Raw genomic sequence first — 25,887 nt, forward strand, 5'->3', positions numbered from 1 at the left:
CAATGTTGTCACTAAAAGCTTTCTGTGAAACATAAATACTGACTTCTTCAACAAGTAATTTATCTAATTACAGTCCCGATTATGAACAGAACATTGTTTTCCAGGCAGAAAGGGCAGCTGCAGCTTTCTTCTAGCTCCTGTCTGACAGCAGCTGACAAAGAGCACTGAATCCAATCCAAGGGTTCGAGCAAGATCTGCAAGAGTCTGCAAGGGTCTGTTTGCATGCTCCGGCGATGATATTTGGCAGTACAGAAGAGCACGCAGGACTCTGTCACTGCTCCTGTTGCACTGTCACAGCAATGCAGGCTGTTTCTCCCAGGCCATCCTGCTGCTTCTGGATAACTTTCCCTTCCCTTCCAGCTGCTTGCAGGTTTCAGGCCATCTAACGTATCTCCTATTTACTGTGTCATCTGCTTGCATTTCCCACTCTGTCTTTCTGCTTATATCTCCTACACATTTGGCAGGCAGAAGCAAAAGGGCCCTCAGCACCCTGCCACTGCTGTGCTCCTCTGCACTGTGACCTGCTGCTGTAGGACTGCCAAATGCTCCCTGCGCCAGCTGCAGCTGAAATGCACATCCCCAGAGCCTTTTTCAAAATCAGCTTTCTTATTATTCTTACTACGTGTGGGTTAGGGTGCTCTTGGTTTTATTCACATATTCTGGCCCCTTTATGGCAGATCCTGAGCAGCAACCAAAAGCAAAGACGTGGAAGGCAGGAGCTGCCCTATCACCCCCTCAGAACACAAATGCCATCGGGAGGTGATGAGAGCCTGGCTTTGCCCACAGTGTTTGGCTGGGCACTGCTGCTGGCCCAGCAGAGGCAGCTTGGGTAAGAGAAAGCCAGAAAGCAGCAGTGCATTCAGCCAGAGTTGGTGCTTTGGCCTTGTGGTCAGACCTGACTTTACCAAGGCTTTGATCAACAGATTATAACTACACAATGTGAAGGTGTACGTGAGATGTTCATGTATACTTAACCCAGCTTCACTGCCTACAGTGCTGAATGTGTGTAACAGCCTCAGGAGCTGGGGATACAAGCTCTGGAATCAGCTGGGAGGATCCATCCTCTTTGCATCCTCATTTCAGGTGTTTGTTAGACATTGAGTCCTCTCTGCATTATGCTGAACAGTCCCAACTCCCTCTGCCTTTCCTCAGGATAGATGCTCCAGGTCCAGTATTGCCTTTCATTGGACTCTCTACAGTATGTCCAGGGCTCGGTCCGGTTTGGTCTTGAATACCTCCAGGCATCCACATCATCTCAGGGCAACCTGTTCCAGTGCCTCACCACCCTCTGAGTAATGAATTTCTTTTTAACATCTAACCTGAATCCCCCCTTCTTATTTAACATTCTTCTCCCTCATCCTATCACTGCCTGTCCTTGGAAAAAGCTGCTCTTGTTCTTCTTTATAAGACCCTTTAATTAGTGTAAGACTGCAATGAGGTCTCTTCAGAACCTTCTCTTCTCCAGGCTGAACAAGCCCAGCTTCTGAACATCTTTATGGCTTACTTCTGGACCTTTTCCACATTTTTCTTGTGTTGGGGAACAGATTTGTACACAGTGCTCCAGATGGGGTCTCATGAAATCAGAGTAGAGGGGGACAATCGCTTCTATTGACCTGCTGGCTACAAAAAGTTTTGGCGCTGAGAGGGTGGTTGGGCACTGGAGCAGGCTCCCAAAGGCAGTCAAGGCACAAAGCCTGTCAGATATCGAGAAGTGTTTGGACAACACTGATTAGCTCTATGGGCCAAAAATGTTCACAGTGAGAGTAATCAAACAGTAGGACAGGTTGCTCAGAGAGGCAGTGGAATCTACATACTTGGAGATATTTAGGACTTCACAAGAATAGGCTACAAGCAATCCAACTGGTGGCCTTACTGTGGCCAACAGACTTGACCAGATGGCTGCCAGAGGTCATTTCCAACTTCAATCATTCAGCAATACTACACCCTTGAGATTTAGCCCCCCTATTCAAAGCATGTCTAGAAGACCTGACAGATCTCCCTTCCCCAGCTCTGCTAAATCATGTAATAATTAGGATATTTAATTCTGGTCATCAGACTGCATCGACATATATCTCTTGCTTCCCCTTCCTGATTTTGATGTAACAGCCAGTTGAACAGTTTCAGAATACAAGGGGATGGATTTCAGGACACTTCTTCAATATCATGAAGGATTTTGTCAGCAACCGCCCTACACTGGATTCCTTGAACACTCATTTGCTAATTCTTTTGCAGTAGTTCCAGCAATCAAAGGCAGTTGTGTCTGCTACTGCCAGTCATGATGAAACTACTGGCAAGAAATCATCTGCCAAGACACTCTGGGGCTTCATCATTGTGAGATAATCACGCATCCAAAGGACCAAGAGACATTTTGCAATGAGATCCAAAGGACCAAGGGACATTTGCAATGAGGGCAGCCTCTGAGAAATAGCCATCTTTCATACTTCTCATTCTGCAATGGACTGGATTGCTCCCTACATGATTTCTTCAGTGAGGTTTCATGTGCCTCAAATAAGAAAAGCTAATCATGCCTGTCCGTAGTAAGTGTGCCTGACTTTTTCTTCATATTTGAAGCAAAAGAGAGGACAAGAGGTAGCATTTGTTGAGCTGGCACTCTTGGCAGCTATTACTAGTTGGGATATTATGCTCTCATTGAGTGGACTAGTCCTGTGGTGAAAATTTGGCTGCATCATCAGGTTCAAAAAGTGAAGGTTCACATTCTTTCCAAAGACCAGTTACAAGCAGAGTTCTTCAGAGCTCTACCCTGAAACACACTGTTTCTTACCTATATCAGTAACATCATACGCATACACACAAGTTAGAGAGTCTTTCACCCAGGAGAAGAGATTGAAAGGAATTTAGGAAGAAGATAGGACAGAAGGGTAGATATACTGATCAGCTATAAAGCATGGCCAAATGTAATGATCAGCCATCCGCTGGCACACAACAGGCTTGCTTTATCTCCTTATCCCTCTGTCCCCCATGCTTGTTGCTCCTCAAATCACCTAGATCCCTCCCTTTTATAAACTTGTGTTCTTCTCCTAAATGACACACAAGCGCAGTCCTGAAATATTCTTTCCCTGAGTACCATGAGGCGTCCCACTAGCCCTAGGCAGTAACCACCCTCAGTTCAAAGGCTGTTCCAGTATCGTCTGATCTTGATGGCTGTCATACCTTGACACGGGGGCTGAGGCTCCCCTGAGATAGCACTGAGATGGTCCCAAGCAGGATATCTCTTCCTCTGAGTCCTTAATTTGGCTTCTTGATTGTCATTGGGCCTTTGTGCTCTCTGTGCTCCTTTGGATGTATGGGGAGGGGCCTTTAATAGGTGAATTCTTCTTATGATAGGCCTGGGCACAGCCATGGGAGGAAAATAAACTAGGTTCCATCACCTACCATTGACTCTTTCTGCTCTTCATGGGTGTGCAAATGACCTTTTCTCACATAAAATAACAAAAGGATCTAATGCTGGTTCAGTTTTGAACAAATCACAGCCGCCTGCCCAATTTATGAAAGATACTGACAATAAACTCAACTTCCACTATTACAGAGGTGGCTTCCCTTCTCAGCCAGGTGATGTGCCAACCCTGTATTAGGGTAAGTCCAGATGCTGCCAGAACTGCAAGAGAAATCTGATGGGAAGTGGTAACTGGATATAAAATGGATAAACAATACAAGGACACTGTCCTCATTTTAATCAATTAGTGACCAAGTTTCCTCAGTGTACTACAGGGAAAGTTAGTATTTTCTCTTGGAAGTAAAGTAGGGGTAATTGTTGTTATTAGGAACATTTAAAATTGGAGGGTGCAGGAAGGATAAAAACTAAAACAGCACAGAGATACACTTGCAGTTTTGCATTTTAAAAAATGTTACTATTTTCATTTATATGCTCTTTCATAAAAGGCTAACAAATACAGTTGTTTTACTGACAATTTTTAAAATTTTTGTATAAGCAAAATACAAATTCTGAATTGTTGAAAAAGAAAACCCTTACATTCACAACACCTAAAAACAGTCATTAGAAAGATGTCCAATTTATACCTGTAACAAGAATCAGAAAATTATTGAGATCCTGCAAAGGGTCTAATCATCTTTACATAATTATTGAAAGAAATGATTCCTACAGCCGAATCTCATGTTCTCCACTTGCAACTGCAGACATTTTTTTCTCTACAGTTCCATCTGCATTGGTTGTTTCTCCTAAAACTACTACTAAACTTGACAGAGTGGTGTGAGGATCAAGTAGTTTCAGAAGAGGTATGTCCACCTTTCTTTCTTGAAAGACACGGTTCTGAATTGTCATGGCTAACATAGAGTCGATGCCCAATGATGAAAGTGGAGTATTCATGGCCAGTTCATCTGGGTTCAGTCCAGTGAGGTCAGCCATCAGTGAGGTAATATAGTCTTCAGACTTGACTGAAGCAGTATCCTGGACTTGAGATTTCTCAGGGGGTTCAAGCTTGCTTCCAAATTCTTCTAACATGAGTGATGTAAACCGATTTTTAAGTGAAATAATCCGAGTAAAAACATGATTAAATAAAGTTTTAAAATTTAATTTGACAACAGCTTGCTGAGGGTTATTTGAAAGTAAGCTCTTCTTGAGATACTCATGAATCTCATGCACTTCCAGAATATCTATGCCCTTGGATCCCAGAATGTTCTGAATCTGGTTTTGATTGAGCAATATGCCGAGGTTCAAAGCACCCCAGTTGATGGATTGGCCCGAAAGACCACAGTTCCTCCTGTAGAGGCAGAAGACGTCCAGGAAAGAGTTTGCAGCTGCGTAGTTTGCCTGCGTGGAGTTTCCTAGAAAGGAAGTAATGGAGGAGTAGCACACAAAGTAGTCAAGCTGTTGGCCTCTTGTAGCCCAATGAAGATTTAGAGTCCCTGCCACTTTGGGGCTTAGCACTTTCTGAAAGTCAGCAAACTTCAGAACTTCAAGGCGACCATCGTGTAAAACAACAGCACTTTGAAAGACACCTTTGATTGGACACCCTTCAAATAATTTTGCAATGATCTGGAAAGCTTCCTCAACATCGCTGGTCAAAGTAATGTCACACTGCACAAACACTATTTTGCTGCCTTCATACTTCATCTGCAAATCCCTCATCTCTTCTTGCTTCTCCTTGCTCGGAATTTTCCTGGACAGTATTGCAATACACCCTCCTCCATTCGCCGCAATGAATTTCACAGTTTCAAAGCCAAGGCCAGTCAGCCCCCCTGCTACTACGTAAACAGCGTTCGGCTTAAATATCTTCTTCTCAGATCCATACAATGGGATATCTGAAAGAACAGGGATGTCCTTCTGCTTTCTCAGTACAGCAAGTGGGACAGATTTGCAGGTAAAAGAGCACACCACAGACTGCGGCCTTTCAAAGTTCTCAGTTTGCTGGAAGACAGAGCCTGGTAGATGTCTGAACCGTTTCATATCTAAAGAACCGATCCACACCCGCACAGCCTTTTGGAGTTCCTTTAGAGATGCCTTCTGGAAGATACTGCTAAGGATGAGAATATGAAAGCTGATATGTTCATGATCAAGTCCACTGACGCTCTGAATACATTCCGATTGCTGATGGCCACATACTATCACCACGTCTTTCAGACAGTACATGTGTGCCAAATCCTCCTGAGACAGTCTCCCTACTGAAGGAAGAACAACAAGGGCATTGCATGCATTTACATGCTGCAGCATATCAGGAGTGGGCCTTGCAAGTACTGTTTTCCAGCCCACCTCTTCTGCTGCCACAGAAAGAACACGGCATAACACTGATGATGGTTCTGTAGAAATAATTCCCAAAGTTCTGCCGTGCTTCCCCTTGGGTAACCTCTGATTTAAGATCTCCCATGCAATGATGAAGTAGGACACACAAGGGACGGTCTGAAAGCACGGAAATTTCTTTACATTTAAACAAACAGTTCCTGGGACCTGAATTCTGGATGATGCAGCTGCCGGATAACATGAAACCACGCGATCACCCACTTTAACCTTCTTCACAGCTGTGCCTATTGCAATGACTGTGCCACTGAAATCAAGAGCTAAAAGTCTGTGTTTGTCTGCTGCTTGGGAATTCCAGTAGAGTGCATTGCCAAAGTTATGACTAGAAACACTAATGGGAAAATAATCTTCAGAGTGGATACAGATCTTATCCACTTGAATCTCAACACTTTGATTTTCCAGCTGAGTAGCAGTGCTGGTGGATAGTTCAGCAGACAAGTCTTTTGCTGAGTATGGATCAGCAGTGTACAAAGTGAATGTTTCTGAATTCTGGAGAGACCGTACATGCTGGCTGTAATCTTCATCTACAAAAGGAGTGCGTTTGATTTCAGATGCATAAATTCTTCCTTGGCTGATGTAGACTTCCGGATAATCCTTTCCTCTGTATTTGACAAGGACATCTGATAATGTTGAGATGTCCAGGGAGCTGGAAGAGCTGAGGTCAATTATCTGAAACGTGATTTCTGGAACTTCAACAACACAAGTTCTGGTCATGCCATGCAATGCAAACCCACAGTTAACGTGGTCTACATTTCTTTCTGTTGTTCTGTAGCTGATCACTCGGATTGAACAGGGAGAACTTTTCTCTCTTAACGCCACGATAACTTGGCGATAGGCTTCACAACACTTGGAGAGCTGGTCGACCACCTTACTTGGGAGCTCTTCATTCACCTTTTGAATTCCCCACAGGAAGAGAACTTCATTGTAATCCTCAACCTCTGCTTTCATCTTATTCCCTGCGTGGACTTCCAAGAGGGATTCCCAGTCTTCATACATAACGTATCTGGAATCAGGATGCAAATATTTTCTGAGCTGCTCAGCTATCCCAAATTTGTCAGCAAACACTAGGACTCTAGGCACTGCTTCTACATGACCAATCATCTTTGACGGAGAAACTTCTGACCACTTGTTCTCAAACATGAACTCATTGTCTCTGGAAGACACTGGTTTCATGAAAGTGATGGCAACACGCTTGAGTTCAGCCAAAACGGACCCGTGTTTGTCCATGAAGCATCCACAGACCTCAAAGCAGTTCCCAATGGATTTGCTTGTTCTCATATATATCATCATTTCTTCCTCCAGAGGTCGCAGCACCACCAGGCTGCCTATCCCTGAAGGAAAGCCTGCTCTGGACTGCTGCGTGCTTGAGATCATGACAGCAGTCATCTGCATAAAACAGTCCAGCAGCACTGGGTGGATACAGTAGCTGTACATCTCTCCGAGAGTCTCCTTGTTCACCTTGATGCTTGTTATAGCTTCCTTTAGTTCCTGGCAATAATGCACATCCCTGAGCTGCCTGAATACGGAGCCATACTGAAAGCCAATCTGAGACAGTGCTTCATAGACCTTCTCTGTGCTAATCACTGACGTGCATCTGTGATAGACCTCTTGGAAGGAGATGGTGCTTTCTTCCACCACAGCCTCAGGCACCTTTCTAACTTGGCCTGAAGCGTAAACTGCGTTGGAGGAAGAGAGTATCTCAAAGGCTGTCGCTGCTTTTTGTGGACTCAGATTGATATTCAAGACTTGGGAACTCTGTGTGAGAACGCACGGCGCTGAAAAACTGACGCTCATCTGGCAAGCACTCAGAGGCATTTTAGGTCCTGAGCTGCTCATCACGCAGGCCAGACCAAGCTCCACATAAAAAGCACCAGGAACTAAAGCCACACCGTTGTTCTTGTGCTCATATAAGTAGGATGTGGTGTCCTGGGAGAGCAGGCAGCCAAACTGCGTGTTGTCACTGTTGATGACATAAATCAAAGGATGACCAGAGCCAACGTCTCTTTGATTTGCTTGTTGGCGGGTATCCAGAGAAGCCACAGCTCTTTTACGATCAAATTGATATCGTGGAATGGTTACTGGAATGCTTTGATATCCATCATAAAAGTGGTGCCAGTTGGGGTTATAGCCCAATTCAAACAGATTTCCAACCAAACTAAAGAGTGCCTGATACTCTGCATCAGACTGCAGAGAAGGGAAAACCTTGGTGACTTTCCCTAGAGTCTCTTTTATATTTCTCTGCAACGCTCTATGAGGACTTATTTCAACAAACACTACATTTTCCCTGTCTCTAGCTGCAGTCGCTATGGCTTGAGTGAAAGCAACTGGCTCACGAGTATGCTGCGCCCAGAATTTGCCACGAGTGAAGTCATTTGCAGAAGCAGCTGCCCCGGTCAGAGTTGAAATTACTTCAACGTCACCCTTCTGTACTTCTAAAGGCTCTACGCTCTGCTCCAACTCCCCAAGTATCACATCCATGCTAGGGCTGTGGTAGGCAGCTGGGACATTTAAGACATGAAGAAAGATGTTTCTGTGGCTGAAAGCTTCTGCTAGATCTTTCTGGACCAAGTCCACATCATCTGGATTTCCAGACAAGGTGCAGGAAACTGGGCTGTTGAAAGCTGCAATGCACACCTTTCCCGAGTAGCGATGCAGATGTTCAGCAATCTCTTGAACGGGGATGTTTCCAACCACCAGCATTCTGCCCCTGGCAGTCTTGGCCTGCAGCCTGCTCCGGTGATATATCACTTTGACCGCATCTGCCAGGGAAAGGTACCCTGCAAAATGTGCTGCGGCAACTTCCCCCACGGAATGGCCAACTGCAGCCACTGGCTTAATGCCCCAGTACTTTAGAAGAGAAGCTAAGGCAACCTGCAGGGCAAAGAGCATGGGCTGGGAGAGTTCTGGATTCAGCAACTCCTTTGAGCTGCGACCTCTTGCTGGCAGAAGGCTGATGGGAGCGTGTTTCCGAAAGAGCGCTTCTACTTCCTTACACTTGTCTCTGAACACCGGCTCTGAGCTCAGCAGTGCCTCACTGAACTCCTTCAGTGTTACGCCGTTGCCACAGAACACAAACACCAGCTGAGGATCCACCTTGGACGTGGCAAAGTCAGTGCTTGCTGCCGACGTAACTTCTTGCTGCAAGTGTCGGAGAGAGTTTGCCACAAATGCTTTTCGGTACCTGTAGTTGGCATGGCTTCTTCTGCAGGCAGATGTATAGGCCACGCTTGGCAGAGTTACGCAGTTTCTTGTACTCAGATGCGCAGCTGTGTCTGCCATTGTCATCTGAAGGGACTTAGCTGATGCTGCGGACAGCAGGACTAATTCCAGCGGCCTCTTAAAGGCAGGAAGAGGCTCTGGCTGCTTAACCTGCCTGACTACAACATGGGCATTGGTTCCTCCAAATCCAAAGCAGTTGATGCCAGCTACTCTTCCGTACTCACCGGAATCTTCCCAGGGCTCCACCGCGGTGGGAATGGCAAGGTTTAACTTCTCTGTATCGATGCTGCTCATCTCCTTTGAGTAATGCAAAGATGGAACAATCTTCCCATGATGCATCATCAGAAGCACTTTGATCAAACCTGCTGCTCCAGCAGCTGATTCGGTGTGGCCAATATTTCCTTTCACCGAACCAATTTTCAGAGCAGGAACTTGTGAAGGTCTGTTTTTACAGATGACATTGCCAAGGCTTTCAGCTTCCGTGGGGTCTCCAGCAGCAGTTCCCGTCCCGTGAGCTTCAATATACTGCACAACTGAGGGATCCACATGACCTTCATAAATGCTGCGCAGCAACTTCTCCTGCTCTATTTGAGATGGCCTTGTGATCGGCGTTATAGACCTACCATTCTGATTGACTGCACTGATGTTTATAACACCCCAGATTTTGCTGTGGTCTTCCATTGCCTGTTTCATAGAAACAGAAAATCATCTTTAATCATCTCATGCTTTATCTATCTGCGAGGAAAAGAACCGTCAGTAACCGTTAGTGGTGGCAATGGTGATGAGGAGACGGTTGGACTAGATGATCTTGTAGGTCGTTTCCAACCTTGTGATTCTATGATTCTATGATTCCATGATTCTATGATTCTTACATTTGTGATCTTTCCCACGCTAGAAGAAAAGCATAAATGTTTTCCTAATGCTAATAATAAGCTTATATTAGAAATGCTTTTTGCTACAGTAACTACAAGAAATGGATACACAAAATTCAGGTAAGAAGCCAGGCTTATTTTAGGCTTCTTCACAAACAGTCTTACCTTTTTCAGTGGTTTGAGGAAAACAACACCACAGCCTTCTCCCCTTCCGTAGCCATCTGCCTTTTTGGAAAAGGGTTTACTCATTCCATCTGGAGAGATCATTTTTGCTTTACTGAGAGACACAAAAGTACTGGGAGCGATTATGCTGTTCACACCACCACAAATAGCTGCCTCACAATCTCCTGGAGTAAAACAGAAACATATTCCAGTTGAGATGTTCAAGGTCACTGAAAGAAACACATTAACTGTAACTTAGTTGATTGAAAAGACAGATATTACAGAAAGACATCACTGATACTAAAAGTTAGTAGTGATGTTTTAATTGTTAAGATTGGAATCTGTCATTGTGACTGGTTGTTGAAAAAGTACCCAATACAATTATCTAAAATTACATCAGGCTATGTTAGAGAAAGTAACAGAATTCCTCACAGTAAAAGATTACTGCTTCTGCAGGTACAGTGCATATTTCTGAGGCACTGGAATCCATTAAAGCACCTACTGGTGAATATGAAGGTATTAATCACATCTCAGGAAGAATAAAAACATGAAGTAATATTGTAACTTAGTTCTTCAAAATAGCTAGAACACATAACTTCAGAAGTTATGTGATACAAATCCCAGGATAATATATATATATCTCTGCAATTTCATACAGCATAAATTCTAATTTTTTTGCCTACCATCTCTTCAGTCCCATTACCTGATTTCATTGCTTGCAAGGCGTAATGCAGGGCAAAAAGAAATGATGAACAAGCAGTGTCAATTGTCAGCGATGGTCCAGTCAGATTAAATGTGAAGGAGACCCTATTAGCAGCTATGCTCATTGCTGTTCCTGTACCAACATAGTGATTTATTTCACTTACTGATTTGCTTCTTATGATTTCAAAGTCTCGATTCATAAGGCCTGTAACAATACAAATACATGTCACGTTACCCTGACCAAAACAAAGGAATGTACAACCTTGAACTTGATTCCACATCCTTATATCTAAATAGGATAAAAATAATAGGATAAAATAGGATAAAATATCTAATAGGATAAAAAGATTTGAAGGGTGGATTATTTGGTATATAAGGAATTGGTTGGAAGGCCACAGCCAGAGGGTTGTGGTCAATGGTTCTATGTCCAGGCAAAGCAAGTAGTATTCCCACGGGGTTTGTCTTGGGACTGATATTCCTTAACATCTTTATTAATAACATAAATGATAGGATTGAGTGTATACCCTTGTAGTGGAAATGCTAAATCACAGCCTGAAACAGTGACTGAGCACCTGGTGGGAAGGAAAGATGATCAGAGAGTTGGAGAACCTCTCCAGTGGAGGCAGGCTGAAGGAAGTGGGCTTGTTCAGCCCAGAAAAGAAAAGGCTGCAGGGAGACCTCATTGCAGCCTTCCAATATTTAAAGGAAGACAACGAACATAAGGGAAATGAATTTTTTTTATGCAGGTAGATAGTGATAGGACAAGGGGGGGATGGCTTTAAACTAAAAGAGGGGAGACTTAAATTAGATGACAGGAAGTTTTTTTACTGAGAGAGTGGTGAGGTGGGCACTGGTTTTCTGGGCACAAGTTGCCCAGAAAGGTTGTGGATGTCCCATCCCTGGAGGTGTTTAAGGCCAAGCTGGAGGGGGGCCATGGAGGGGAGCTGGACGGGGCCATGGACAGCCTGATCTAAGACTTGATCTAGAGGTTGGCAACCCTGCCTTGACATGTAGGTTGAAACCTGATGAGTCTTGAGGTTCCTTTCAACCTAAGCCATTCTATGATTTTATGATTCTATGACAATCAGCAGTTGGACAACTACACCTTGGTAGTATACCAATATCTACATAAGAATTTCTGCTGCTTTCAAACTATCTTAACCTCCACAACACCTTAACCACAGTATACTGCTAAACATCAAGGTGTTTAGCAGAAAGGGCTAGGTGGAGTTGAGATTGTTTTCTGTGCCAACACTGGTGCCTCAAGATATTAACAGGGACACCTAAAATTAGATACATTAATTATGTTATGAATTTCTAGAGTGACCTAATAGTCTGTCTTCAAAAATAACTAGTCATAATACAGTAGCCTTAACATCTCCTAGGCCAGTGACACACAGTTTACAAAGGGGTGATCAATTTCATGAGGGTAGAATGGATATTCTTCACCACAATTTTTCTCTTACCAACAAAAACACCTGTTTTGGTGCCACTGATGGCTTCTACAGGGACTCCTGCATCCTCCAGTGCTTTGTACGTGCATTCTATCAATAACTTCTGTTGTGGATCCATGCATTCAGCTTCCATACTATTTATTCCAAATACTTGGTTGTCAAATGTGTTAAATCTAAAATACATGAATTAGAAAAAAGCACAATATGTATGCAATACATAGATTACCAGCTTTTTCTTTTGCAATGTCACAAAAAGTAAAGCAGTAAGTGATACTGAGAACACAGTTCACATTTATGAAATTTTAAAAAAAGACTGGACCAAGAATGCTTTATTTTCTGCCACAAAAATATATATTTTTATCAACTATTCTACATTTCAGATAGAATGCCATTCATTGATTTTCATTTTTTTTTACACACTGGTAGATTATCGTACTGGTACCAACAGCATTCCTCACGCTATCAAAACTTGCACAATGAGACCCACTTTGCTGCAGTGTTGACCTAGTCAACAAGTTATGACTACCTTCTAAACAATTTAAAGACAATATAGACATGTGACTGTACAATTTAAACATGTATGGGATCAGCTCAGATGCTCCCAGAAGATACCTTTCTTTTTCTCTAACAATAATCTAAAAATATATTGTGTTTTGGAAGTGTTTCTCTCTTAAAAATCTTTAAAATAGGCCCACAGTTAAAAATAATTAAGCCCAGATTTTAGCTTTTATTCCAAGATCACATTTGTATGGCTTTCTGTCATCTCTTGAATTAAGCAAAAAACAAAATATCTGAAAGGAGAAAAAATACTTGAGTAATTCTGATCCTAACCCATTAAGTGTTCTTCCCAGGGCCCGATAAGATTAATTCTGTCTGTATATATTGGAGAAAAAAGAAAAAAAAAGCACATATCTAATATAATTTGACAGGAAACACTGGGACACAAGTGAAAACATACACACCACAGTTCAAATCTCCATGACTTCTTTGTTCAGAAGGATCTTAAACCAGTACTTATATACACAAGATTAGTGCCTGAGGTCCAGCAGATCTGGTCAACCTTCGAAATGAAACTGGGCAAGACTCATAAGGCAGACTGTACTCTGGGTCCATACTCTGCCGCATTCTTCCACAGGCCATAACTGGGCTTTACAAATCCTTTGGCAGCTGTAGCCCACCTCAGATCTGAAATGCACACCTTCATACCTAACGCAGGTGCGTGTGTGTACTCAAAAAGTACACATCCATTGCACGACTGGTTGCATCCCAACACATGACAAGTTTGGTCGTAAGGTTGCATTATGCATTCAAAGATCGTGGCCTTGCAAAGAAATGTGCTCATAACTGTCATGATACAGGAATTCCTGCAATTTGAAAGCTACAAGTTCATTGTGTGAGATGAAAGAAAACTGTTTCTACGTCCAATTCATAGTATCTCCCTGCAGCTTGCTCTCTCTGAAAGGCTGGACACATCAGACTAGATACAGAAAAAATCTGTGGCACAGCACAGTAACACACTCACTCATTGAGAAGAGCAGCTCGTGTTGTATACATTTTTCCTGGCTTGTTACTGTCTGGATCGTACCACTCTTCGGTATTAAATCTCTCTGGGGGGATTTCTACTGTGCAGTTTTTGCCTTCCTCCAGCACTTTCCAGAAATTCTCAATTCCTTCACCTATTGTACAAATATGGCAAAGAAGATTACATTATGCATTCCCTTTTGTCATGCTCATTCAGAAAAACACATTCTGTTACCTGAAACTCCTACATATAAATCTAGGTAGCTGAAATGTAATTGCTACAGATAAACAAACCATCATGTTTTGGTGACACAAATATGGGAAGGAATGACTCATCTTTTCACTACATGCTTAAAAGCAAGTTAACCCACCAAATTAATTCCTTGAAAACTCTGAAGATTGTTTCAGAAAAATAACATGGCAGATAGCAAAATAATATGGCATCAATGTTCCAACACACATTTCATCTCCTCCCAGCTTCAGCTTTCCCCACTATTCGTATGTCCTCATCCACGCTCACTCTGGAAGCAGTGCTAACCTGTTACATGACCAAGTACTGACCAGCTCAGCTCTAGCTGATGTGGGACATCGGGCACTGGAACTGTCAGGAATAGTTACTGGACGACAGCAATCTCACCTGAGGCTAAACACCCATGCTCAGTCCACCAGCCAGCTACCTAAATGTCTCCATCCATCTAACCTAACAATACAAACGTCCCTATGGATGCACAGTCCTACACCTGTGCATGATCATCTGGCCAGTGCACGTGCAATAACCCCAAATCATCCCTGACACGTTTGGTTTGTCTGCATGAGTTTCATGCATGCAGCTCAAAGCCCTGCCCACAGCGAACACTGCAGCTCTCGCTCTCAATGGACAAATTCAAACAAACTCATTTTCACCACACTGAGATCATTCAAAAAGATCCTACAAGTAGCAAAGCCACGAACTCTGCAAAATTAAGGGGAAAACATGCTATTTTACTCCACATCAATGCTAACAAGTGACTGTGCTTTTCAATATTCAGTCAGCATCCTGCTTTCTATTTACTCAAAACTTACCTCCGGGAAAGTTGCATGCTATTCCCACAATGGCAATTTCATCTTCTGTCTCCATCTTCATCACCTGGGTAGCACAACGCAGTTAGAAACAAAACTCAGATCAAACAACTTTACACTGACCGTAAGATAAATATTAGTTTAAAAGATGATCTTCACGTAAGTACACATATTTGCTCAAAGGCTGGCTTATTTTGAATGACTTATTTTTGGCTGCAATGAGAAAGGTGGCCAACCTGAGGGGTATTTCTCATTCGCTCTACATTTAGAGGAAAGTCCCTAACTAATTCCTCAGACTCCCTAATCCACAGACATTCTTTCTGCTGTTTAGCCTCAGATACACCCATCACCACCTCGTCTGCTCTTCAGCGTAACACACAGTTACCAAGCAGGCTCTGCACGTTACCAGTTAAAATCAGACCAGCTAAACAGTCAACAAACTATCAAATAAGGGAAGGAACAAAAGTTGCTTCATCCACACTCTGAAAAAGCGCTTGGAGAGAAAATCCTATTCTGGGCATTGCTTTGCTGGATCCCATGGCTGCCTAGCTTTTCTCTAAATTGCCTTCCGCTGGTGAAGTTCCATAAGAGAACTCCCACAGACTATGCTCAAGGCTACCAACAGCTAGCGATGAGATCTCTGTATTCCTGACAGTGAGCAATCTCCAAACAGCACCACTACAGCCCCTGGAATCGCTTGCCTTGCATCCCACCTGCAGCTTCAAGGAGAAAGCTTTTGTTGAGGAGAAATTTGAAACAAAACCATGACATTTTTTAACAACATAATGGTAAGGAAAAAAATTGTATCAAATGAAATTTCTCAGAACAGATTTCAAAGATTTTGTATGTTTGTTTTGTTTGTTTGTTTAATTCTGGAATTCAAACTGGGAGACAAAAATGAGTTCAATCCAAAGAATGCCTGCCTTGAGAAATTAAAACCACTGTACTGATTCATAGTGTAAAAACTTTACTTCACAGTGCTATTAAGGGAGATAAAGGTAGAGGGCAACTAAGCAAATATAAGATCTGGCCTTCCAGGATTAAATTCTATTTTAATAATCACAATAATTTTTAAATCCCATACAAAAGAAATCTTTTATTTATTTAGAAATGACAAATGCTGATAATACTGGAAATCCCTTCCAAATAGTCACTAGTAATTATGATCATAATGAGATCTAAACATACTACTGTCTTGGGACTATTCTCTACACCCCAGTCTTGGGTGTTAGTTTCTGTTTCTATTAATCTCTTCATTAATTTATATTTTGAATTTCAGTTTCTATTTATTTCCATTTCATAGTTTATTTATTTGTGGCTAGATTTCCTTTTCATTTCTACTTCCATTATATTGATTTCCATATTACTCATACATTGTATTTATATTATATCCCTATTTAAATTTCACAGCCAACCTAAAGTTGGCAAACACAGCCCAGCACACATACAAACAAAGCCCAACACAGACACTCTTACCACAAAGGTACTAGAAAGCACTGGTTTTAAGTTATATCTAAATAGCATTTGATAGAAGAAGAAGGGATTTCACCTTTTAACACTACGTACGACAGTTACAAAACTATCCAATTCATAGAGATTCATAACTCTTACCTTATGTGATTCCAGTGGGGTTACTAACACGCTGAGTCTTTGGAAGTCCTTTATATAGCATTCTGGGAGGTTTCTTATTCAAATCCACGCTAGAACGTGGCAAAAATGTGAACGCCTTTTAGAAGAAAAAAGCAAATGAGTCATTACATTATGATTAGTCAGCAGCCCTCTCCATGACTAAAGTTCAACATTCGCTCCTTGAAGGCAGTAAATGCAATCAAGTGTTACATCAGGACAAAAATAAAATCTGTCTTATCTAACTCCCACTCTTATCTAACATCTAGAAGCAAACTCTGAAGGCATCACATCCCCCAGCCTCTGCTAGATGCCTTTTTAACTCTTCCCCAGCTGGTTTCATCCCAACTACCCAAACTCATCTTTCTCCTTCTCCTACTTGCCAATGGAAGCACAGTCTTTGAGGAGCCAGGAGAGTCCTCATGTCAGCATCTTCCCTGATGTTAGTGCCTTCCCTGGCTGTGGAACAAACCTCTTTCCAAAAAAGAAAGAAGAAATCACTGCCCTGAGTAAAAGAAAACAACGTATACTGTCACTAAATGGCTTTGAAACCTGCTCTGAAAAGCCCCAAATCTGCTCACTTTCATAGCTGTAAAATGCTTTTCTGTATTCTGGCATTACTGGGATTATTTATGCCATTTCTTCAAGTCAGTTAACCCACAGGCTCTGCCCACAGCATCATCACGAGGCTGATTCACAAGGTGGCTACTCCAAAGATAAGTTGAGTCTCCCTGTATTTTGCACGTGTCTAAAGAGCAATCTTGTCAGTGGTGATGCCACTAACATCCCCAACAGGGCAGAACGTGGGTCATCAGATGAACCAGCAAGGCACCGTGGAACCTCCCTGACATTTTCACCGTTAGTTCTGAAAGTAAGAAATGCCAAGCCATGTGTTGAGGTATTGGTTCAGTATTGGAAGGAGTACTGAAATGAATCCTGCACAACTATGAATTTCAATGCAAATTAAACCAGTTTGTGCACTACTCAGATACTGATAGGGAAGTGCTGTTAATGTCACTGATCCAAAGCAGAACACTGATGAACAGTTATCGGTCTGTTGTATGAGCACTGCTGACCTGCAAGAATATACTTACAAACAGAAAGTAAAGGATGTGAGAGTAAAAGATGTCAGCCTGATTTTGCTGAGATCAGGTTGAAGGCCTGAAACAACAAAGAGTTTCCCCATTCATTCCAATTGTAGGGGAGAGGTATCATTGCTGGCAGTTCAACCATGGACAAAAGCAACTATTTTCATGACGATTAAGAGGCAGTAGAGAAGACACAAAATCATAATAGGGAGATATTTGCCTAATTTTCCTAAAACGTGTGTGGTAAGAAGGGGAATAAGGGGGTTCATATTAGTTTCCCTGAAGGTGGAATACAGAAGCCAAATACCACTGAAGTTCACCGTGTTGTATTAATAGAAATAGGCCTACTAGACCAAAAAAAATTGGTCCTTAACATCAGTTTCATGCATCAAATGAAATCTACTGCTCCAGGTTAACAAACTGTAGACTGAGTCTTCAAAAACTGTTCAGGAAAAACTGGTTTTCTTCCTGGCTCCAAGGTCCTGTTAATTACCCTCAGTTCAGCCCTTGCCCTTAAGAATCCATCTGCAGACTGAAAGAAGGTATGCAAAATGTAAGGTTATCAGTGCCACCCAGAGCTGCCATCATCTCTTGTAGGTAGGACTGCCTTTCAGTCCAAAATCTGTGCATTTATTATTGTTCAGACTTCTGATTCAGTCTCCTTAGTCTGCTGTGAGCTACGGTCACCTGCAGCTTCTGGATTCTGGGTTAAAGTCTGTAAACCAGTTAGGAGAGTGTCCACCACCAGAATGTTCAACTGGATCTACTCATTAAATAGTAGTTTTTCCCTTTTTTTAGCCATAGTTTTGCTTACAAATCCACAGACCTCTTCAGCAAGCAATGCCAAAATGTGATGTGCTGTGCTGTGCAAAAATGGCACTGCTCCTAAATGTATTAATTTGCCTTTGCTTTCTCCCAGAGAGTCATTGGTGACCTATCAACAGAATTTACACAGTGCTGGCAATATTTGGAATTTTCTGCTGTGTTGGGAATAATAAAAAAAAAAGAAAACCACAAACATTAGCAAAGGGGGATAGCAATATACCATGCTTCTAGAAAACTGTGTAATTCCCTCACTGACTCTACATACCAAACTAAGATGGCTGATGGTGCCTCTGTGTTACCTTTTTTTTCCTCTGGACCTGCCTGCACCCAAGTGGAAGGCAACATGAGTGTGTTTCATGCCTCATACAAAGAGAAACTGTAGGCAAATAGGTAGAGGATGCTGATTGGGTACACTTATGGAGAAACTCCTCCAAAAATTCTCTCAAGTTTGCTCAAGAGAGAACCCAAGTGCTCTGCATAAAAAAACTGCATAATTCCCTCACTGACTCTACGCAACAAACCCTCCTGATACTATCACATTGTAACATATTTGTATGCCAACGAAGAAACTCAACACTTCTTAGAAGTGAGCTATAATTAAATACTATATACACGTACACATACAGAGAAATATATATCTGTGAGCTAGATTTTAATGCTAGGCAGTGGAGCATAAGTGACCCAGCTTTGCCCCTCATAATATGGCACTGCAGACCTGAATACCTGCTGCAAGGGCAAAGATAAAGTCATTTTTATTTATAATTAAATAAATGTGACAGCTTGTGGTATCTAAGACCCCATCTCCTCCAAGCAGAATGGGGAAATAGAATCCAAAAAAGCAAGAAAAGCTCATGGGTCAAGGCAAAGAAGAAAAAGGAAAAAACAAACAGGTAAAGCAAAGGCAATCATTAGCCACCTCTCACGTGCATACTGATGAGCAGTTAGACTCCGAGCAATGGCTACCTTCCACATAGTTTTATCACAGAGCATAGTGTTATATTCTGTTGGAGATACCTGGGTTAATTCAGGTCACACGTCCCAGATGTGCCCCCTGCACCTCTGTCCTCATGCTCATCCCCAGCCTATTCATGGAAATAGCAGAATCATAGAATCACTCAGGTTGGAAAAGACCTTGAAGATCATCGAGTCAAACCATGACCTAACCATACTACCCTAACAACCCTCCACTTTGATAGATAAACAGAAGATCTTGATGCTCAACATCTAAAACAGAGGCATATTTGCAACTGCTTCTGGGTAACAAATCTAAACCAAAGTACCAGGCAGGCTGCTCTGGAAAACATTAACTCCATCCCAACCAAACCCAGCAGAAACCGGCACAGAACAGAGGTCCACTACACAGCATAAAGACTTTCTGGGCAGAAAAAAAGATGGGCAAGGAAATGCTGCATGCAGCCTCTGGACATATAGTACTGGTGAAGATGTGGCTGCCTCACTGTTTGTATGGGTAGCTCAGCACTTGCTCTGTTCAAGGAGATCCCAGGCAAAAGATGCAGAAGTTTGGCGACTTCTGCTGTTGTTTTTCACTTTGAATCTTCTCAAGGTTCAGAGCTCAGCACGGTTTATCTGTGTAGGTACTGCATAAATGAAAAGGCCTAGGACTTTCTGCATTCTCCAAAATTCACTGGCAATTTTTTCTCCCAGTCTAGGGAATGGTATTTGCTTGACCAAGGCACGGTTCTGCCTGTCACACAGGCTGGACTGACGATTAAATTCTCTCTGCTGCATTCAGAAAACAATCAGAAATCATACTACGCTGCTTTGAAAACCTAAGTCTGTCCTAAGCTGGAAGTCTATCTTTGCTGGTAAAATAATGTCATAAACATAAAATTACCCATGACTGTAATTGATACTGACTTCACATGAAATAAATCTGCTTCCCAAAGAGGCAGTTGATTATATCATTAAACAGAAGTATCAAGCAAGTGTAAAGAACTTATGGCTTCTTTTAAAAGCTGTAAAAAAAGGTTCAAAGTGTGAAGTGAAATGGCATTCCTTGACTTTTACAGCATAAAAAATTAACCTAGAAGGAAGCACATTCTAATATTCAGCACTGTAATATTAAAATGAACCTGAATAATCTGGACAGCCTAACTTGCTTTACTCTCAGATCACTCCCTTACAAGAAATATTTCCTGTAAACAGACTTTATGGAAATGGCAGGCATGAATTGGGTGGCCAGCAGGGACACTGAGGTCATTGTCCCTCTGTACTCTGCCCTCCTGAGGCCCCATCTGGAGTGCTACATCCAGGTCTGGGGCCCCTATACAAGAAAGACAGAGCGCTGTTAGAGAAGGTCCAGAGGAGAGCCAAAAAGAATATTAGAGGGATGGAGCACCTCCCCTACAAAGACAGGCTGAGGGAACTGGGCTCGATTCAGTCTGAAGTAGAGAAGGCTGTGGGGTGACCTCACTGCAGCCTTTCAGTATCTAAAGGGAGCCTATAAACAGGAGGGGAGTCAACTCTTTGAAAGGGTGGATAATGGCAGTACAAGGGAAATGATTTTAAGTTATGGGAAGAAAAACTTAGGTTGGATATCAGGGAGAAGTTCTTTATTATGAGAGTGGTGAAGTGCGGGAACAGGCTGCCCAGAGAGGCTGTGGATGCCCCGTCCCTGGAGGTGTTCAGGGCCACGCTGAATGGGGCCCTGGGCAACCTGGTCTAGTATTAAATGGGGAGGTTGGTAGCCCTGCCTGTGGCAGGGGTGTTGGACATTCATGATCCTTGAGGTCCCTTCTAACCCAAGCCATTCTATGATTCTATAATTCTATGATTCTGATTCTATGATTCTACAATTCTATGAAGTTGGGTTCAACTGCAGACTTAAATACTAAATGTTGCACACGTAAATTGAAGAGCGTTTACATAGAATTGCCAAATGACTAATTGTCACACTAGATAATGACAGTATAGTCATCAGGAAAATGAGTGTCAAAGTGTCTTTTACAGCTTGTGGACAGCCTGTCCACAAAAGTAGAGGAGTTTTGCAGAGCTGCCCATTTGACCAATGCAGTTTCCAGCCTCTGTTCCCAACATTTAGACCTCCAAAAACAATGAGAACTTAGCTCACTCAGATAAAGTTAGCTACACTGCAGACATCTAAATGTAGGTGAGATGGATGTCATTAATACCACTCCAGGAGGAGGCACTGAGCACTTGTGGAATGATCCAGAAAAATGGAGGGAAAGAACTCAGTAAGTAGGCAATTTGTATCCAAGAAAGATAAATGAGAAGTAGCAGCAATGGGATTACATTTTGCTTTTCAAAAATAGTAATCTTTCAAGATTCCTAGCCTAGCAGGAAAGATTTCTCTAAACAGTATTTCAGTAGGTGAACAGCAAGAAAAAAGAAAAGAGTGAAGTTACAAAATTTTTAAATCAGAGGATAATTGCTCAGAGAGGGAAATGAGTAATAAATTTAGATGTAATTTTATCCTCTGTATATAAGGCACTGTCAGTTTCAATGCTATGAAGTCACAGAATCAAAGGGATTGGAAGACATCTCTGGAAATCATCTAGTAGATGAGCATCCATCCTTTTAGCAGCCCCAGCCCCGGGCACTGGGCACCACCATGGACACTGGGACAGGCTGGGGCCAGGGACAGGTCCAGGCCAAGTCTTGTGGTTGGGGTCTGGGCACAGGCTGTGGGCCGTAGCCAGGCACAGGCAGTTTCCACAATCCATGACTGCACCTTGGCTGCAGCCTTCCCACAGCACAGCTGGGAGCCTCTGCCCACCTCCCAAACACTGGGGCTGCTGTCAGCTGTGACTTTGCCCTGCGTGCCCAGGGCCCTGGCAGCGAAACCCCTGGGGCGATGCCCTCAGGACTGACACAGCCTCTTCCTTGTTGTCCCACCTCTCACTCAGGTTTGTGTGGTCTAAGGCTTGAAATCTGAAGCGGTTTTGGGGAAGTCCCTGGCCTTGCTGTCCCTGGGACTCCATGCTTCAGGCAAGGTACAAATTGCCAGGTCAGCTCTTATTTTGTGGTTCACATGAGTTCCCATTGCAATTGATGGTAGAGTAGGTTTCCACATTATGGCTGATTCCAGGTATCATCTTGTCTTTAGTTCTCACCATCAGTACATGGCAGGTAGATAGTGGAACAGGAATTCTGTCTCACAAGAATTTCAGGTAATTTGAAAGTACAAACAGGTTCACCCTTAGAATGCTTCTGAGAGACAGAACAGAAGCCCTAGGGAACCTCCCCATTGTCAGTGTATCTTGGCTTTCCTACACACAAAAAAAGGCTGTCATTCAATGACAGTGATATTTCAGATTTACCTAAGAAAGCACAAACAACATCAGATAGTAATCCTAGATCTAAAGCATACATCCACCTGTTGCTACTTCACTAATAGGATTTTAGGAAATGTACAAACACACCATGGAGGGGGAAAGGGAGACAAAATGAAAAACAAACTATAGACCAAACAATGACATTTGTGAAGCCGCTTTGTACTTGATGTGATCATTCTACCTACTGAGGTACTGAAACGAGCTGAAAATCCCACACTTGTGCACATCACCTATGCGCTGTAGCAAACAGCCAGTTAATATGAGAAATTGTGGCAGGAGGCTGAATTGTCCCACAGTATTTCCAAGAGAATAAAACTGTGCACATACACTGGGGCTAAAAAGGAGCTGTGGTCAGAAGACACCCAGGAAGATCTCATGTTTGAAATTGGATGTCAGCTAGAGATTTTCTTTTACCTAAGCATGAAAATAAATCCTCCAGTGAACAAAGAGAGGTTCAGCTCAGGAGCACTTTCAAGTGCACTTCAAGTTTACAGGAACTCAGCAAGCTCAAATTCTCTACAGATTTCTAATATACTGTAAGAAAAGCAGGTTATCCAAGTACTGCCATTTTTGCATTTATTATATTTTCCTCCAAAAGTTTAAATCCATAGGTAGTTAAAAATACACAGATGCAGATTCACACATGTAGACTTCATGCACTCCGAATGTGCAACAGCAACAGCAGGATATGTTGCTCAGAGAGTACACTGATAACAAACAAATATATATGCCGGGAACCTTGATTGATGTGAGAAGAAGGAGATAACTTTGTTAATGTTCTCCTGTTACAGGAAAAATGGCACAGACATTGATTAGCAGAAACTTTTGATCCATAGTTTTGATACTGTTATTTTCCTGTAAATGAAACGGGGACAGCTATAAAATTTATAGGTTATATAGATAACATCATAAATACTGGAGTTACCTCATTTGTTACCCTTATTTGACCCTACCGGGAATTTTACAAGGAAGCTTACAAACATGCAATGAAACAGCAGTCTGTAAAGATAACATCCCCGTCACTGATAAGATATCATTTAAAGAGGTTGACTTCCTACACCTTTCACAGAAGTTTTGAAATAATCAATATTTATTGAGGGGAAAAAAAATCTATAAATCTTATATAGGGAGTGTAGATACAAAAGTTGATGAGGTTCTTCATAATCCTCACATTACATAGTACTTATGGCACTGCAGGGTTTTAAAAGTGTAATTCAGAGCAGTCTTCATGATTCTGAAATCACAGAGCAGACAGGAATTGTTATTTATGTCAGCTCTAAAAGAAATATTCCTGAAGCTTAAATAATATAATCAAGCAACTCGCCTTGTCTTTCTGGTAATCAATATATTAACAAGCTGAAATTCTGACCATCATTCTCATGTGCAGGGGCTGTTCTGAAAGAAATAGGAATGTTGGCCCAGGACATCAAAGGCAGATGTTGGTGGTATGGTAGCAGAGATGGAGCCTTCCCACCAATATTCCTGGCAACATGCTGTTGCCATGTGACAGATGGCAGCAGAGGGGTAGTCTGACGGAATGGTGTCTGGCATGGAAGCGCGTATGCAACGAAGTTGTGGAACTGAATTCACAGAATCACAGAATCACAGAATTGTAGGGGTTGGAAGGGACCTCCAGAGATCATCGAGTCCAACCCCCCTGCCAAAGCAGGTTCCATACACCAGGTTGCACAGGTAGGCATCCAGGCAGGTCTTGAACAACTCTTGAACCAGAGCAAGTCTCCTCCAGAGAAGGAGACTCCACCACCTCCCTGGGCAGCCTGTTCCAGTGCTCCGTCACCTCACTGTAAAGAAGTTCTTGTGCACATTTGTGTGGAACTTCCTATGCTGCCGTTTCCAGCCGTTTCCCCTTGTCCTGTCTCCACTCACCACTGAAAAGAATCTGTCCTCGCCATTCTGCCCCCCACACCTTAGACATTTATAGACCTGGATCAGGTCCCCTCTCAGTCTTCTTTTCTCAACGCTGAACAGACCCAGTTCACTCAGCCTTTCCTCATAGGAGAGATGCTCCAGGCCCCTCACCATCTTTGTGGCCCTCCGCTGGACTCTTTCCAAGAGATCCCTGTCTTTTTTCCTCCATGCAGAAAAAAATTGCACCTGTTGACATTCATTGATGCTTGCTGAATGTTTACAGAGACCAGTGGATGTAAGCACAGTGAGGCGTAGGTGGTGTGCTTCAGCAGTGGTGACAGTGACAGTGGGTCACCTCCACTGGTGCAGATTTTTAAGAGCATGGCATTGCTAGTCAAATGCATAGCCAATGGCAGTCACTATGTTAAAAAATAGTGTTTGCAGCTGAGAAGGTGCTCTATCAAACAGTATTATTGTGCTCTTTGCACCTGTTTTAGTTTTCATGGAAATAAATAGGAGGCACTGCTTTTGGGCAACCTACATGCAATAAAAGCAGCTTATCAAACAGTGGAAAGTATGCAGTCTTGTTTTCTGTTTTGATAAAGGGATTTGAGAATAGATTTCAATAGATTGCTGAAAAAATCACCAATTCTTGGTGTATTTGTGTCTCTGTTTTCCATTGACATAAAAACTTTAACTAAAAGTTTTCAAATGGAGCGTACAGAGCTGCAATCAGATATTCAATTCAAAAATTTTATCACATCTCTTTACCAGACTTCCATAAGACCTCTTCTAACCAGAGAAAAATATCCCCACAGTCACACCTTACTCATGTTGTTGTCCAAAAAAGTGGATTTGTCATCGCCATGCAATGAGTCAGTCATCGCGAACTCAGGAGAGACACTGCTTATTTATTTCAACATTGTGCAGGCCAAGGTGCTCAGTGGTTTCTCTTAGATCAAGCACCACACAAAACTATCCACACAATATTTATATACAAAAGTCAAAGAGGAAATAATTTTCCAGTCTGTTCCCCTCACAATGATTTGTTGGTAATTTTCATACAATTATAAGGATTCATGGAGCTTGGGTTTTCTTGCTAAGTCAGCAACATCCCCAGCATATCATGATTAATTTTCCCTTCAAGGCCGACTGGCTCTGGGAAGTCCCCTACTAAGTATTTATTCTTCTGATATCTAATACGACCATAGATCAGTTTGTTTAGAATTAGTCGTCAACTATGTTCTCACTTATTGGCAGCACGTACTTTTGTGAACAAATATTTTCAAGGACAAAGCACAGAAAGAGCAAAATTTCATCAAAAAATCTCTGATGAGCACCTTGAGAACTCACTAAGAATTGCAACCACTTTCATCATATCATTAGTTGCACTAGTTTCAT

At 42.4% G+C, this 25,887-nt stretch overlaps 1 protein-coding gene across 2 annotated transcripts; it reads right to left on the reverse strand.

Moving 5' to 3' along the window:
* Positions 1-354: 354 nt before the first annotated feature.
* LOC128086170 (uncharacterized) lies at positions 355-17,396 on the reverse strand. 2 transcript variants are annotated; one of them, XR_008209273.1, is made up of 9 exons: positions 16,768-17,396; positions 16,374-16,488; positions 14,766-14,829; positions 13,705-13,858; positions 12,195-12,355; positions 10,730-10,933; positions 10,030-10,211; positions 1,832-9,676; positions 355-524 (listed from the first exon to the last, which is right to left on the reverse strand). XR_008209273.1 is itself a non-coding variant. In XM_052694440.1 (8 exons), the coding sequence occupies exons 3-8, from the start codon at positions 14,824-14,826 to the stop codon at positions 4,118-4,120; spliced, it is 6,321 nt and encodes a 2,106-aa protein (XP_052550400.1). In that variant the 5' UTR covers positions 14,827-14,829; positions 16,374-16,488; positions 16,768-17,396; the 3' UTR covers positions 355-4,117. The 2 variants fall into 2 exon arrangements, 1 of the variants encoding a protein (XP_052550400.1); XM_052694440.1 differs by having other exon boundaries at positions 355-9,676.
* Positions 17,397-25,887: the final 8,491 nt, after the last annotated feature.

Source organism: Tympanuchus pallidicinctus, unplaced genomic scaffold, assembly GCF_026119805.1.
Source record: "Tympanuchus pallidicinctus isolate F22 unplaced genomic scaffold, pur_lepc_1.0 scaffold3, whole genome shotgun sequence".
NCBI lineage: Eukaryota > Metazoa > Chordata > Aves > Galliformes > Phasianidae > Tympanuchus > Tympanuchus pallidicinctus.

What these genes read in the sequence shown, in the direction of transcription:
- LOC128086170 (XM_052694440.1), bottom strand. Translation starts at nt 14,826, where the DNA reads ATGAAGATGGAGACAGAAGATGAAATTGCCATTGTGGGAATAGCATGC. An exon ending in AGCATGCAACTTTCCCGGAG is followed by an intron (nt 13,859 to 14,765) that starts GTAAGTTTTGAG and finishes TTTGTACAATAG; the next exon opens with GTGAAGGAATTGAGAATTTC. An exon ending in CAAAACAGGTGTTTTTGTTG is followed by an intron (nt 10,934 to 12,194) that starts GTAAGAGAAAAA and finishes GTATTGTTACAG; the next exon opens with GCCTTATGAATCGAGACTTT.